General features: G+C 42.5%; 1 protein-coding gene and 1 long non-coding RNA gene across 2 annotated transcripts in view; both read left to right on the forward strand.

Moving 5' to 3' along the window:
- The first annotated feature begins 1,542 nt into the window (after positions 1–1,542).
- Positions 1,543–3,629, forward strand: LOC118149212 (uncharacterized). Its single transcript, XR_004736533.3, has 3 exons — positions 1,543–1,655; positions 3,038–3,121; positions 3,495–3,629. It is a non-coding gene; the product is annotated as an uncharacterized LOC118149212 (long non-coding RNA).
- A 4,513-nt stretch (positions 3,630–8,142) lies between these two features.
- LAMC1 (laminin subunit gamma 1) overlaps positions 8,143–16,517 on the forward strand; it is a 120,395-nt gene continuing 112,020 nt past the window's right edge. Inside the window, exon 1 of the mRNA XM_002760283.6 lies at positions 8,143–9,032. Within this exon, the coding sequence (XP_002760329.4) occupies positions 8,618–9,032 (415 nt within the window). The 5' untranslated portion in view covers positions 8,143–8,617. The remainder of the gene's footprint in view (positions 9,033–16,517) is intronic.

Here is a 16,517-nt window from a genome sequence, read left to right on the forward strand (position 1 = left end):
TTTTGATAAAACTATTTCTTTTCCTTTGGGTAGATAGCTCCAGTAGTGGGGTTGCTGAGTTGCATGGTAGTTCTATTTTTAATTCTTTGAGAAATCTCCAGAATATTTTCTATGGAGATTTAACTAATTTACATTCCCACCAATACGTTAGCTTATGTTTGAATTTTTCCACAATAAAATTTTCAAAAGGAGAGACACTATAAAAGAGGGAAAAGGCAAACCACAAAGAAGACATACATAACACATAGCACCAGAAAAGGGGACTACATCTGAAATATAGAAAGAATCCCTACAAATCAATAAGAAAGAGAAAGATAACTCAATAGAATAATTAGCAAGAACATAAAGTAGTAGCACAAAAGAAGATACCTAAATGGTTAATAAATATATGAAAAGGAGGCCAATTGAATTCATAATCAAGGACTTAGAAATTAAAGACACCAATTAAATAATACACATACAATGATACACATACTTTATCTTTTGTGCAAATATGTATATAAACTGGAGTTAGAGTACCTCAAGTTCTGTGCCAATATCAAAATAACATTAGCCTAGAATAGCTACAATTTAAAACACTCAAAAATCCCAAGTATGGTTGAGGATGGGGTGAAACAGCAACTCTTAGGTACAGCTGATTGGAGGAAATATTGGTACAACTAATTTGGAAGACAGTTTGGTAGTGTCTACCAAATTTGAGTATATGCCTACGCCTATGACCCAACAATTCCATTCCTAGGTATATATCCACCAAAAGTGTGTGTGTGTAAAAAATGTATCTGCAAAAGACAAGTAATAATATTGATAATAACATAGTAACATTCTTCAGAATAGTCTCACAAAACTGGAAACTACTGAGATGTCCAACAGTAGAATGAATAAATAAATTGTAGTGTATTTGTACAATAGAATAGCATACAACAAAGAAATATAAGGAATTTTTGCTACATACCTCAATTGACTACATGTTAAAACCTAATATTGACCAAGAGAAGCCACCCCCGCGCAACATACAATGTGATTTCATTTAAATAGCATTCAAAACTGAGCAAAACAAATCCATGGTGACATAAGTAAGAAGAGAAGTGACATTTGAGGAGAAGGGGCGGATATTGACTGGCCAGTGACAGGACAGGGCTTTGGGGTTAGGGTAATACTTCATTTCCAGACCTACGTAGTGATCACAGAGGTGCATGCACTTTGTGAGTCCCCCATCCAACTTTCAAACTGTACCCTTGGCTTTTTTGTATTTTTCTCTATCTATGCTGAATTTCAACAAAAGATGTCTATTACAACAAAAGAGTGATATAAACTTGGAGAGAGAGTTCTGATAAATGAAAAGGCCATTTTAGTGCATAGAATTATGGAGGAAATGTTTTAAAATCTTGCTTTAATTTGGTTGTTACAATAAATTCAATTTGAGTGGGAAGAAAAGTAATTAACATTTGTTCAAATACAGATATAAACTGGAGATGGAGGCCCTTAAGTTCTGTGCCAGGACCATAATAATTTCAACTGGAAAAAATTTTTAAAGCTGGTGTTATAAACATTCCACCACAGCCCAAAGAAGAATCTTACTCAAAGAGCTGTGAACTTCTAATTTTGAACAATATAACTTCCAGGCACACCCTCCTATACTGACGTAATGGAATGAGGTAATAAACTATTTAATATAAGGCAACTAAATTCTGGGGGAAACTACCAGTAATAATAGTTTTGGTTTTAACAGAATTACCCGGTCGGGGGTGGTGGCTCAAACCTGTAATCCCAGCACTTTGGGAGGCCGAGGTAGGGGGTGGATCATGAGGTCCAGAGTTTAAGACCAGCCTGGCCAAGATGGTGAAACCCCATCTCTACTAAAAACTATAAAAATTAGCTGGGCACAGTGGCAGGCGCCTGTAATCCCAGCTACTTGGGAGGCTGAGGCAGGAGAATCAGTTGAACCTGGGTGGCAGAGGTTGCAGTGAACTGAGATCATGCCACTGCACTCCAGTCTGGGCGACAGACTGAGACTCCGTCTCAAAAAAAAAAAAAAAATTAAAGAAAGTTTTACCATTTCTTTCTAAGAGTAATCAGTTGACCCTGTTAGGGTCAACAACTTATTAAGGAAATTCTGAGTTCCCATGATAAAACCATGCTGTCTACATATAAAAGATTTTCTGTATTCTTTATAGTGGTATAGAATTCACATTGGTTAGTAGAATAATAAGATTTTTGAGATCTGAAGTTCTCTCTTTTCTGCATGGGAAAATTTTGAGTAGGGGTGAGGTTGGTCTTTGCTACACATTTTTGGAAATATTTCCTTTTATTGTACTTGTATATTGTCATAAATAAAATTCTGGTTTAAATATTATGAATTACGGATGTGTCCTTTTGTCTACTTTTTTTTGTTAATCAATGAGAGCTTGTAACGTTGCTCGGGTTGGCCTTGAACTCATGGCCTCGCTTCCTCAAGCGCCAGGACATATGGCCGGAGCCACTGCGGCCCACTTGTCTCCTTTTTTTTTTGGAGATGGAGTTTCGCTCTTGTTACCCAGGCTGGAGTGCAATGGCTTGATCTCGGCTCACTGCAACCTCCGCCTCCTGTGTTCAGGCAACTCTCCTGCCTCAGCCTCCTGAGTAGCTGGGATTACAGGCACGCACCACCATGCCCAGCTAATTTTTTGTATTTTTTTTTTAGTAGAGACGGTGTTTCACCATGTTAACCAGGATGGTCTTGATCTTTTGACCTCGTGATCCACCCACCTCAGCCTCCCAAAGTGCTGGGATTACAGGCGTGAGGCACCACGCCTGGCTTGTCTCCTTTTTAAAACCAGTATCACAATATAAAGATAGTTTGCATTAGATGCATGGATAAAAACAGAGGAACCTTTATACTCTGCTGGTGGGAGTGTAAACTAGTACAGTCATTATGGAGAACAGTACTGAGGTTCTTCAAAAAACTACAAATAGAACTATCATATGATCCATAATCCCACTACTGGATATATATTCAAAGAAAGGAAATCAGTACACCAAGGATATATGTGTTCCCTAGGTTTAATGCAACATTACTCACAACAGCGAAGATATGGAATCTACCTATGTGTCCATCGACAGATGAATGAATAAAGAAAATGTGGTATGTATATACACACACACACACAGTCACACACAATGGAATACTACTCAACCATTAAAAAGAATGAAATCCTGTCATTCATAGCAACATGGATGAGCCTGGAGGACATCATGTTAAGTGAAATAAGCCAGAAACAGAAAGACAAATACCACATGTTCTCACTCATATGTGGAAGCTAAAAAGTTAATCTTGTAGAAGTAGAGAGCAGAATAGTGGTTACTAGAGGCTGGGAAAGGTAGTGGGCTGGGGGTTAGACAGAGATTGTTTAAAATATATAAAATTACAGCTAGTTAGGAGGAATAAATTCTAGTGTTCCATACAGCACTATAGACTGACTATAGTTAAAAATAATTTATAATATATTTTTAAATAGCTAGAGGAGAGGATATTGAATGTACTTAACAAGAAGAAATGATGCTGGACACGATGGTTCATACCTGTAATCCTAGCCCTTTGGGAGGCCGAGGCAGGAGGATTACGTGAGCCCAGAAGTTCAAGACCAGCCTGGCCAACAAGGTGACACTACATCTCTACTAAAAGTAAAAAAAATAATAGTCAGGCATGGTGGCCCATGCCTGTGGTCCCAGCTACTCAGGAGGCTGAGGTGGGTGGAATGTTGGAGCCCGGGAGTTGGAGGCTGCAGCGAGCTGTGTTTGTGCCACTGCACTCCAGGGTGGGGGGCTTGAAAAAAAAATATGAAAATCATTCTCATTTAATGAATATACACTGTATGTATCAAAATATCATTATGTGCTCCATCAATATGGGCAAATATGTGTCAATTAGAAAATTAATTTTTATTTTCAAAATAAAGCAGTTTGGGCAATTCTGTAAAAAGAAAAAAAAAAAAAAAAAAGAATTGGATGCATAGGGCTGGGTGGGAAGAAAGGGTTTTACCTCATACAAGAGGAATCCTGTCTTTACCTGAGCTCGCCACAAAAGATACCTTATCTTGTTATGTTTGGATTTGTACCAAGGACCTAGGCGGGATCTATAAACCTAACACAAAGTATCATGTGTAGTCATTGCAACTTTGAAGAGGGATAATGTCATTCTCTTTCAGTATCACATTAATTTTTACCTAATTTTAAATTCTTATTTGATAACCTAAAAACCTTGGAAATGTGAGAAAGCTCTTCTTTTATCCTCTTCCCTATCATGACCTTTACATAACAGAAAAGGAAAGAGCGTTGGTCAGGGAGCCAGAAAGAGCAGGCTCCTGGCCTGACTTTGCTCCTAGTTGTCTACAGACTTAATCTCTTTGTGCCTTAGTTTCTTCAGCTTTACACAGGTGATAATATTCTTTGCTAGTGTAATTTTTTTTGAGATGGTGTCTCACTCTTGTTGCCCAGGCTGAAGTGCATTGGCAAGATCTTGGCTCACTGCAACCTCTGCCTCCCGGGTTTAAGCGATTCTCCTGTCTCAGCCTCCTGAATAGCTGGGATTACAGGTATGTGCCACCATGCCTGGCCAATTTTTGTATTTTTAGTAGAGATGGGGTTTCTCCACGTTGGTCAGTTTGGTCTCGAACTCTGGACCTCAAGTGATCCGCCCGCCTTGGCCTCCCATAGTGCTGGGATTACAGGTGTGAGCCACAGGGCCTGGCCACTTCAGTGTGATTTTGAAAAGTGTAACAGAATGTAAATATAGGCTGACATTGTCAATCATTATTAATAATTATCATGTTTAGGTTGCATTTCTAAATATAAAAAGATAAAGCATATAGTATAGCAGTGCTTAGGCTTGGGAAGAATACAAGGAAATGAGGTCCGAAAGAATAAGGACTGGAAAAATAAAACACATCGGTAATTATAAAAAGATAAAAAATGACAAGGTTGCAATGGAAAGGTCAATACAAACTTTTAAATTATTTTTCTAATTATATCGCACATTCTACATCCTGCTGTGGTAGACATCCGTGGTTTTTTTTTTTTTTCTGCCTTGTAACTTGCCCTCTTCTGGCAACAGCAAGCTTTCCTTTCAATTGCTTTTCCCACATTTCATAGTTTTCTGGTGGGTTGTCAAACCCCACACACGGTATTCTATTTACCTAGCTTTGGGGGTATGCCAGGTGACCAAAGCCGGGCCAATCAGCATCCTTCCTTGAAATTATTTACATAGATGTGAAGGGAGAAATCTTTGTTCTCTGGAGATCTAAATGGGATATTTTTTTTTAATTGGAGCTCTGTTGCCTGTACAATAAACAACTACATTTCCTCATCCTGCCTTTGTTGCTGCATAGAGGCACTGAAGATTGGGCACTGAGATCATCTTTTGAGGGACCCGAATAAGATCTTCCCCGTATCTTCACATTTTTCTTCTAAGGACCATGTCTGGTAGATAATGGAATTTGTTTCTTTTCTCTTTTCTTTTTTTGAGGCAAAGTCTCACTCTGTCGCCCAGGCAGGAGTGCAGTGGTGCAATCTCGGCTCACTATAATATTCGCCTCCTGGGTTCAGGCAATTGCGCGTCAGCCTCCTGAGTAGCTGGGATTGCAGGCATGCGCCACAACACCCGGCTTTTTTTCCTTCGAGACACATTCTCGCTCTTTCTCCCAGGCTGGAGTGCAGTGGCATGATCTCGACTCACTGCAACCTCCACCTTCTGGCTTCAAGCGATTCTCCTGCCTCAGCCTTCCGAGTAGCTGGGATTACAGGCGCTCGCCACAACGCCCGGCTAATTTTTGTATTTTTTAGTAGAGTCGTGGTTTCACCATGGTCTCCTACTCCTGACCTCAAGCAACCCGCCCGTCTCGGCCTCCCAAAGTGCTGGAATAATAGGCATAAGCCAACGACCTCTGCCGGCCCGGCAAATTTTTGTAATTTTAGTAGAGACAGGGTTTTGCCATGTTGGTCAGGCTGGTCTCAAACCCTGGCCTCAAGCAATCTGCCCGCCTCGGCCTCCCAAAGTGCTGGAATTACAGGTGTGAGCCACTGCACCTGGCTGATAATGCAATTTCTAAGCACTTAACAGGCATTCGAAAGGCTCTGGAGTTTTTTGAAGAACAGGACAACCTGCAGTAAAAGAAAATCTTGGCCAGGGCGCCAGGAAACTTTGTTTTCTTTAAATACCAAGTCTATTTAGTAGGCTGTGGCATCTCCAGGAGGCTAAAATAATTTGTTGATATCATCAAACATCTAGTGTTCAAATTTCTCGAATTGTCTTAAAAATTTTGTTTTAACCCTTGGTTTGTTTGAATCAAGATCCAAATAACGAAATATAATTTTTATCATCAAGCCCACTGGCTGGTTACACTTTACCTCTTTTCAAAATAAATGTTTGTCACTGTAACATATTTCCATAGGCAAGAGAATTGAGAGATTAATTCAAGGTCTCTAAGTGCTTTACAAATATCAGATGGGCTCTAGTAATCAATTTACGGAAAATTTGCATAAGTAACATCTTGAAGTTAATCTTGCACATTAGGACTCAAAAGGCAGGAATGACAAAAACCCATTTGGTTGACTTCACAATCTTTCCGGGGAGGTCTCTTTATCTATTTTGATTGTTGGAAACAGAGACCCACGCTTTGGCCACTATATAACAAAGTACTAAAATTGTGTAATAATGCAAATTCATTAATACATATATTAAAATATAAATAAATACGTTTATTACAAATCTGTAGCTTTATTTACAACTAACATCCTTATTTTTGTCCTATATGCTCTCATTCATTCTCCAGCACAATGAAGGGCTGAGAGAGCATATAATCCCTTCCAGGCATAAATGTATGTATTTATTTTGCTTCAACTCAAATATGAAAGGACTGAAAATTATTATAGTCCCCACAACTTTATTCTCCCAAAGGTGCCAAGAGTGAGGCACTTTAACCATGCATAATCTCCACCCATCTCATCAAATAAACGGAACAGTGATGAACATAATTGCTAAGTAAGCTCAGCCGTGTAACAAGTCCCTGGATTCCCCTCCTTTCTTCATCCAACCAGAACATTATCCTTAAGGTCTTCCTAATTAGCAGTCTGCGTCTAACACCTACTCTATCCAGAGTCACTTAACATATACTTATTTGTTTTCAGATTCACATTACCCCTATCTTAACGGGACAACAGGGTCCGAAACCAGGCATGTGTTTGTTTTTGCCGTGTACTTATCCGCACCTTATTATCAAGTTCTTGAAAAGCTAGAATAAAACAAATCCGTGTCATCCACTATGTGCATCCTCTCTGCCTGAGGACGCCAGGGTTTCAAACTGCTGCCTCCCTGTCCTGGTCTGTTTGCGTGGGTAAGCGCCCAGGTTCTGATCCGCGACTAAAACTCATGATCTTCTGGCTCAGGTTCTGTGAACTGAGTCATTCTGGCACTCAGAATATTCCGTGACTCAGCAGGCCCGAAAAGGAGGATGTCAGAATCCAGATAATTTCGAGTCTTTTAAAGGCAAGCCGAGGAACACAAACAACACAGTGGAAGAATTTCGCAGTGGGTCGTGCGTACCCAAGGGAAAAATGTCATTCCATTCCCAGCCTTTTCACTTCCTTCCTTGCCCGGGTAAAACGACTGGCTACGCTTTAATTTAGCGGCAGGAAATCGCTTCACGAAACTCATCTGGCTGCTGCGACCAGGCTCTTCTGATTCTCCAAGGCCTATGTCGGCCCCCTGGACGCCCCGGGACCTCTGCTCTGGAGGGGTGGAGCAGGGACCCCGGCATCCCGGGTGGGACCCACACCTGGCTGGGCGGGGACCCCCCTGCCGCAGTCCACCTGGGAACCGGGCCCCGTGTCCGACCCCGAGGGACCTCCTGACCCGCATCGCCCCTCTAAGGTGCCCTCCCCCAACCCGGAGTCTCCCTAGGCCGCGGAGCCCGGGGACCCCGGCGACTCCCGCGCGGGGAGCCGGGTCTGCGAGGCCGCCCTTCCCTCCCGGCATGCACCACCCCGCCGTCCTCCCCTCCCCTTCCCTTCCCTCCCCACCTCTCCCCGGCTCCCCGCCCACCCCACGCGCCCCTCCTCCCCGGTCGCGCGCCGCGGGCCCGAGCGCGAGACGCAGCCGCCCCCGCTCCCGCCGCCGCCTGGAGGCGCCCGGGCTGACACGCAGTACATGGGGTGCGGAGGGCCGGGTAGCTGCCGCGGGGTCCGCCGGAGCTGCTGAGAGGAGACTGGGTTGGGCTTTCTCCTCAACCAGACCCCACCCCACCCCACCCTGCCGACCCCACCCCCTGCTCCTTCCTCCCCGGGGGCGCGCGCTCGGGCACGCGCTCGGAAGTCGGGGGTCGGCGCGGAGTGCTGGTTGCTCCCAGGGTGGTGAGGGAGGCGCGGAGGCGGCGCGCAGGGGCAGTGGTCGGCGAGCAGCGCGGTCCTCGCTAGGGGCGCCCACCCGTCAGTCTCTCCGGCGCGAGCAGCCGCCACCGCCCGCCCCGGAGTCAGGCTCCTGGGCCCCCCGGCTCAAGCAGCGGAGCGGCCTCCGGGGGACACCGCTAGGCGAGAGGAACGTGCCCGTGCTCTTGCCTTCGCTCTGGCCCAGCGTGCGGGCGGCGGGATGAGGGGTAGCCAGCGGGCCGCGAGGACCCTGCGGCCCCGGGGGGGGCTCTGGCCGGTGTTGGCTGTGCTGGCTGCCGCCGCGGCGGGCTGTGCCCGGGCAGCCATGGACGAGTGCACGGACGAGGGCGGGCGGCCGCAGCGCTGCATGCCGGAGTTCGTCAACGCCGCCTTCAACGTGACCGTGGTGGCCACCAACACGTGTGGGACTCCGCCCGAGGAGTACTGTGTGCAGACCGGGGTGACCGGGGTCACCAAGTCCTGTCACCTGTGCGACGCCGGGCAGCCCCACCTGCAGCACGGGGCAGCCTTCCTGACCGACTACAACAACCAGGCCGACACCACCTGGTGGCAAAGCCAGACCATGCTGGCCGGGGTGCAGTACCCCAGCTCCATCAACCTCACACTGCACCTGGGTAAGCGGTGACAGCCCCGACCCCTGTTACTGCTCGCCAGCAGCCCAGCTCCCGGACCGGCTTCATCTCCGGGGCCGGCCTCCCGGGCCCAGACAGCCGCGTGTTGCCTCTCTGTTCCCCGGCATGGGCCACACAGAAACTCCTTTCTCCAACTTCTTAAATAGATCTCGCTTTTAACGTCCCGTGAGGGCCGGGATGTTCCGCACAAGATGTCTCTCTGTTTTCCTGTTCTTTCTGACTTAACGGGATTCTGGCTCTGATTATATTGCATTTCGGCTGTTAGGATTGTGGTCTCCCCCACACCCCCCCTTTTTTTTCCTGAGCGTTAATCGGAAACTCTCATCGTAGCTTTTCTCTTTGCTACCAAGGCCATCACAACGCATTCTTGGATCAGAAACCAGAAGGTCCGCCTTTAAAATGTTTAGATATCTCTCCAGGGCTGAGGGTGATTGGTCTGTTGAGTTAAGGGAAATTGAGGGGAGCAAATGCCTTCGCTGCCTATATTGCCTGTGTATAATTAAAATATAAATTCACTTTTGAAGTTATCGTTCTTTAGAGCTGTTCAGACTTAATTAAGAGCCACAAAACGATGTTACTGCTAATCCTGGTGCAGAATAAACAAAAGGAAGTGCACTCACTGTAATTGCTGGGCACAGCCTTGTCCCTGGGTAAAAAGCCTCTCCTTTACTGTGTTCCCTTTTGCTTTCATTCAAAGCAAGTATAGAAACACGTATAAGTGATTTTCAGAAATCAGGAAAGGGATGTATAGAAAACTTCATGGCAGGGCAGTGGATGAGGATGGACATGTGTGTCAGGAAGTACCAAAAATAATGTTTGATCTAGGTAAGTTTTTCTTCATCGAGATGCGTAAATAAGCAGAAAGTTTCGTTATTGTGTTTAACAGAGAACCGATGTGTGAGAAACTGACGTTTGACTTAGCGCTTCACTCCCCATTGCCTTAGGAGGCTTGATTATTACCAATAGCTGGTACTAATGAACTAACAGAGAACAGACTGCCCCAAGCCATTCTTCTGTTAAGGGAGGGTAATTCTGGGAGGCTAATATCACTTAGGGGTGTTGGAAAGGAACATGGTGTAGGCAAATGGTTCTTTTGATCATGGTTTTGCTGCTCTCAGGTACACTAAACTTTATGTAAGATTCCAGAGAAAGAATCTGACTTACAAAAAGTACTTTGAAAAGTGGGATTAAACTATTGTGTGTGGAATAAGTGTTAGAAAAGCAGAATTATTTAACATCTTTGTAGTAAGTAAATACTATTTTATTTGCAGTTGAGCCATTAAACAAATGAAACATTTTGAAAATAATTTCATAAAATGTTACTCTGAGGTACCTGTTTTTCAGGGATTGAAGAAATAAAGTACACTGAGTTCACTTTTTAAAGGTATCGGAAATGTATAGGAGGAGTAGTGTCTTGAACAGATGCCTTTCTAAAGACATAGCTAGTGACTGAGGGTTTCCTAAGATCTGTGCAGTTGCTTTTTATTTTCTCCTATTATATGTTTTAAGTTGGCCAAAATTATTTTTGAAATTTGTATCTAAGTATTTTTGTTTAATTTTTGACTTGAAGTTTCTATGTTCAAGTTTGAATACTCTTGAAGTCTTAATTTTGTTCATTTTCAGATTTTAAAATTTTCAAAGAAAAGGCGTTGCCTGATGTTTCACATCTCGGATGCCTGAGATTCAATTGACAATTACTGAACAACAGTCTCTTATTTACATAAAGGTGGGGCTGTCAGTCTTGGTTCTCTGAATTTTCTCTTGTAGGCACTGTGTAGCTAAAGATTGTTTAAGGTGATTGCAGAGGTAGATAGATTGCTCAGTGATTACTCCCCTGTTGCAAAGACAATGTGGTAGAGTAAGCCAGTATCAGGTAAGTTAGATTGCTTCCACTGGGAGGCAGATACGTTGATTTTGGGTCATGGTTGATTAAAAGGTCAAAAGAGATCGTAGAGTTTACCTCTAACATCACTTTTTTACTATAAAATATTTTATGCTTGGACTTGGTTTTGCTGAAATATTCCTCAACTTTTGTTAATATTCTTGCTAAGTGAAATTCACAAAACTATGAGTTAAAACTTGTAAGTTAAAAGATATTTAAAGTATTTTCATACAAGTATTGTGATTAACTATAAAAATATGTACTTTAAACTTTGTAGTTAAGACAGTTGATAAAAACTTCACTAGGTTACTTGACTTGTTCTTGGATCAGAAATGACATCCTGGAAGAAGTCATGTGTGATGGAGGTGGTGGGAAGGTTTGTGTGTAGTGAGGTTGAAGTTTCTCTTTCTCTCTCCCCCTCCCTCCTCCTTAATGACAAGATTATATGTATACATGTATGTTTTGATCAACAATTTATGACAAATAGGCAAGGTGTTGTGTGTCACTGTGTGTTTTGATGTTCAGCATATTCACTCCCTAACCCTGCTTATTCCATGGGCTGTAGCTAACTGATTATTTCCCATGAATTCAAGTACCATGACTGTTTTGTGCATCTATTAAATCTCCCTTCCAGTTCAAATTTCACATACCCTTAAACAAGTGATGCATATTGTGCTTTGCCCTTACAGAGCATGTGAAACTAGAAATGAGCAGTGTGAAAGAATGAGGTCTAGCCACCGCTTTTCTAGCCTTCCTTTTAATGTTGAGCTTTAAATACAGTAAACTTTAAAATAAGCCCTCAAATCATACATAAGAAATGTAAGTAGTTATGTAAGTGTTTTGGCACTGACTTTTTTTAATTATAAAAATAAAACGTGACATTTTAAATTCAGACAATAAGTATAATGACAAGTGAGTCTCTTTATAACTAGCTGCTAAGCTCCATGCCCTGGAGACCACCCTTCACAATTTTGTATATTAATATGACCCTCTAGAAATTTTTTATGCATACGCATGTATATATAAAATTATAGAACCATTTTAACTGGTACTTTTCGGAAGGCTGATGTGTATTTTAACAGATGGCAAATACAGATCTGATCATTGTACCAGTACCATCACTTGCTGCACTAAAGCCAGGAAAATCAGCGTTAATTCTGAACGCAGCCGTCTCTTAAGCACCATATACAGTAATCCAGGGTGCAGGGTGCAGTGCATCCTCGGATAAAAAGAGTTAAAGTTGCTCTGCGAACCAGAACTGCACTTTATGCTTTTTGTGGGGAGAAATCTCAACAACCTTTCCTAAAACGTCTTTTTTGTTTCGCTTTCGACTTCTGGATGGATTATTCAATTGTTGTTAAAAAGTTTGGCTTTTATGTCTTGTAAGTTATAGTAAGTTTTTATCAGCATCAGGTACTTGATGCTAAGATTGTAGCTAAGGACTTGCCTTTTATTAAACAACTCCTTTAATTAATTGTGGATGGAAACTTGGCAGACAGGTCCTAATCTTGAGAAAGGTAGCTTTTCCTCTTTCTAAAAACAATTTGATTAAGGAAAAGAGTGCTTTTAAAACCAACCCAATCAAAGTTTATGGCACTCCTAAAATTAGCGCTGAGACCAGATTAGTTTCCAAGCTCCTCATAAACTGTAGGAACCAATAGTGGTTAAATGAAGCTTTTTAATCTATATCGGAATATCTTTTTTTGTGTGTGTGTAAGTCAGAATAATTGATATATAAGGCCATTGCCTTTTATTCTCTTTGGTCCTCTGCTGAGTGTGGATGTATTTAATATGGAACAAATGGCAATTTCCCCACCCCCAGGAAAACCTTTGCAAGGTAGGTTCTGACTATGTCAGGGAACAGCTCACTATGGTGACTTCACTGTGGTATTTGTGCACCCGGAGGGGACACTATTTTAGTTTGTCTCACAAAGGCCTGATTTACATTTTGCAGGTTTCAACTTGAGAAGTTAAGGAGCTCTTCTTTAATGGCCAGCAGTTGTTGAACACAGTTTTATAAAGTTGCTGTTGGCTGTTTTCCTGTTCTACAGTTCACTGCTTTTTCTGCAAATTCCTTCTCCATTCTAAGGGCATTCACAAGTATTTACACATTAGCGGAGAAGTTGGAGCTATATAAGTCCTACCCCACTCACCTCTTTCATTTGTCATTGGTCACATTTGTGGGAGGAATCAAGTTTTGACTATTTCAATTCTTAATAATTTTAGAAAGCTGGGTATGCCTTTTGCTATGAACTCCTTCCTCCTGTGCATACATTCTCATGTTGCTGCCAGATATTCTGCAAACATTTTAAAAAATACTCTTGAAATACATACCACTATACCTGATAGAAAGATGTAGAAGATTGAGGGTCCTGTCTTCAGAAGATGATACTCTATTAGGAATTTACGCACTCATGCCATTACAATAGTAAATCAAGGGTGTTTGTATAATTTTACGGCTCATAAGGCCTTATCAATTTATCACTGATGAGATTTCTCACAAGGCAATGAAGGCAAAGATGCCTGAGGTTGTGATTTGCCAAAAGTCATGGTGGAAATGGGTCTTTGACTCTGTAGTCATTGCGTTGGTCCTTGCAGCTTCTGTAGCAAGCCTCTCAAAAGAATGTCTAGTTTATTCTAAGGAACTTTAAACATTCCGTGTATACCATGGTTCAGAGATACCAGACTCCTTTGGTTTTCCTTGTTTTTTTCTCCTGTGTACTCACTTTTATTATGTTCCTGGATTTCTCTCTTTTCATGCTATTCACACTCTGTGGATGAACTCATGTTTGTCTCAAGGCTTTACTTGCAATTTTGTCAATTTTTAAATTCTAAAGTTGTATTTCTAGTCAGCTCTTTTTCCAGATCTAAAAATATGTTGGTTATTGTCAATTTGGGGTGTCCAGAGACCATATTTAAAAGTAAATTCACTGCTTATCTCACCCACCTCAAAGCTCTTTTGGTCTTCCCTGTCTCAATGAGCTACACTGCTGTCTGACACTGAAGATCTCAACTGATGTTTCCGAAGTCTCTCCTCAAAGAACCATGCTTGACAGGCTTCGTGAGTGAAGACTTCTCTAGTGAACAGATAGGATCCACTGCTGTGAGGTGGGTCACTTCTGGGTAGCTATAACTTCACGCTTTTCTTTCCCACCAATCCTTACTATAATTTGTCTACAACTCTACTCTTACCTTTTATATCTAGACACTATATCTCTTGGATACTTATCTGTCTCTCCATCTTCTTTGTCTCTGCCTTACTCTACGTCCCCATTGCATTTCACCTGGATGACTGCCGCAGCCTCCTAATGAACTAGTGTGCTGTCTGCCTCCACTTTTGCCCCTTATATTTGGGCAGCCATCCTTTGGACTGAGTGATGATGGTTCTAAAATGCAAACCTGATCATATAATTTTGCAGCTAAAAATTCTGCAGTGGTTCCTGAAGGTTTTAGGATAAAGTCCAAACTCCTTGGCATGGTGTACAGCGTACTTTAGAATCTGGACCTTTTTAACCTCTGGGCTTTTGTCACTTCATGTGTTCACAGGGCTGTTCTTTGGTTTGGAACACTTCTCCCTGTCAATACCCTTTGGGACTCCTTCCCCAGTTTCTCTTTCTCTCTCCCCCCTTTCTGCCCCACTCCCTGGCTTGGATTAGGTCTCCCACTCACGACACCCTGTGGGTATTTATCACCGTCCTTATCACATAGAATTACCTGTTTCTTTACTTGTCTGTTTCTCCTTTAAATCATGAAGTTTTTGAAGGACGAGTCAGGGAGTTTAGTAATCTTTTAGTTAAGTTAAAGATGACTAATATTGGTTACTTGCTTCTTACGTATTAGCACCAATGCAAATTCCTGGATGTGTAGTGATTCATCGGACATTGCCCTGACCTCATTCTTATATGAGGTTTAGATGCAGAGACCCATGTCTCTCGATGTGGGGTTAGATAAATGATGGTCTTCTCAGCCAAGTCCAGTCCAGGCCTGCCACCTGTTTTTGTATGGGCGGTGAACTAAGAATGATTTCTCCATTTTTAGTTGGTTAGAAAAAATTAGAAGAATAATATTTTGTGACGTGAAAATTTCATGAAGCTTGAATTTTATTAATCCATAAAGTTTTATTGGAGCACAGTTTAGCTCATGTAACAAAGCACTGTCTGTGACTGTTTTTACATAGCAAAGGCAGAGTTGAGTAACTGGTGGCAGACTCCATAGGTCCCAGCCCGCAAAGGCTGAAGTATTTACTCTCTGGCTCTCCTAGCACATGCTTGTTGACCTCTGCTCTAGAGCAGTACTTTCATGTTATATAAGTCCTAAGTGAGAGATGCACAGAGAGGATTCACTTCACTAACCATCTGGGTGGAGGCTGGAGGCATTCTGTCTCCAGTGACAGAGTGTTCATAAAATATATGTACAGTGAGTGAATAAATGAATGCCTGAATTATTCATTGCACATTAATTTAAATTCGTCACAGCAATACTTCTGAGCTTGCGTTTATTTTTATCAGTGCCATCCCTCCATTTTATAAGGCATATGCCACTGTACTAGCTAGTGTTAAATGTAGTATGTGGTTTTATTTCTGTATTTTTTTTTTTTTTTGAGATGGAGTCTCGTTCTGTCACCAGGCTGCAGTGCAGTGGTGCAATCTTGGCTCACTGCAACCTCTGCCTCCCAGGTTCAAGTGATTCTCCTCCCTCAGCCTCCCAAGTAACTGGGATTAGAGGCGTGCACCACCGCACCTGGCTAATTTTGTATTTTTAGCAGAGACAGGGTTTCTCTATGTTGGTCAGTCTGGTCTTGAGTTCCCAACCTCAGGTAATCCACCCTCCTCGGCCTCCCAAAGTGCTGGGATTACAGGCATGAGCCACTGTGCCCAGCCCTGCTTCTTTACTTGTTCATTTTTCCTGCTGGACTTTATTGACAGCTCTACCCCGTTGTATTTGGGTTTTAGGGAAAAGTGTTAAAGTTTAGAGCAGAGCTGTTTATTTATTTATTTTTAAGACGGTCTAGGTCTGTCGCCAGGCTGGAGTGCAGTGGCAGGATCTTGGCTCATTGCCAACCTCCATCTCCTATCAAGGGATTCTCTGCCTCAGCCTCCTGATTAGCTGGGACTACAGGTGCCTGACACCATGCCTGGCTGATTTTTTTTTTTTTTTTTGTATTTTTAGTAGAGTCCAGGTTTCACCATGTTGGCCAGGATGGTCTTGATTTGTTGACCTCATGATCTACCCGCCTCAGCCTCCCAAAGTGCTGGGATTACAGGCGTGAGCCAGCGTGCCTGGCCTGTTTATTTTTACTGCTGAAAATTTCTGTGAAGGATTTTAAAAATATGGGATTAGTATTTCTTCTTTTAAGTTGTCAGTTTGAAAGTGATTTTGTGCTGTTTCTATTACTTTGCCTTGGTTGCTTGCTGTAAGACTTGTGTAAGATAGAACTTGCTGTGTGGAGAAGAATAGGGTAAAATAAAATAATTTTAAAATAAGAAAAAAAAAGATTTAAAAAACCCACAACAACCTACTTGTGTAAGAGGGCCCTGCTGGGATTTGCAAGCGTCTCCTTTCTTGTGACATGATAAAGTTAGACT

Source organism: Callithrix jacchus, chromosome 18, assembly GCF_049354715.1.
Source record: "Callithrix jacchus isolate 240 chromosome 18, calJac240_pri, whole genome shotgun sequence".
Lineage (NCBI taxonomy): Eukaryota > Metazoa > Chordata > Mammalia > Primates > Cebidae > Callithrix > Callithrix jacchus.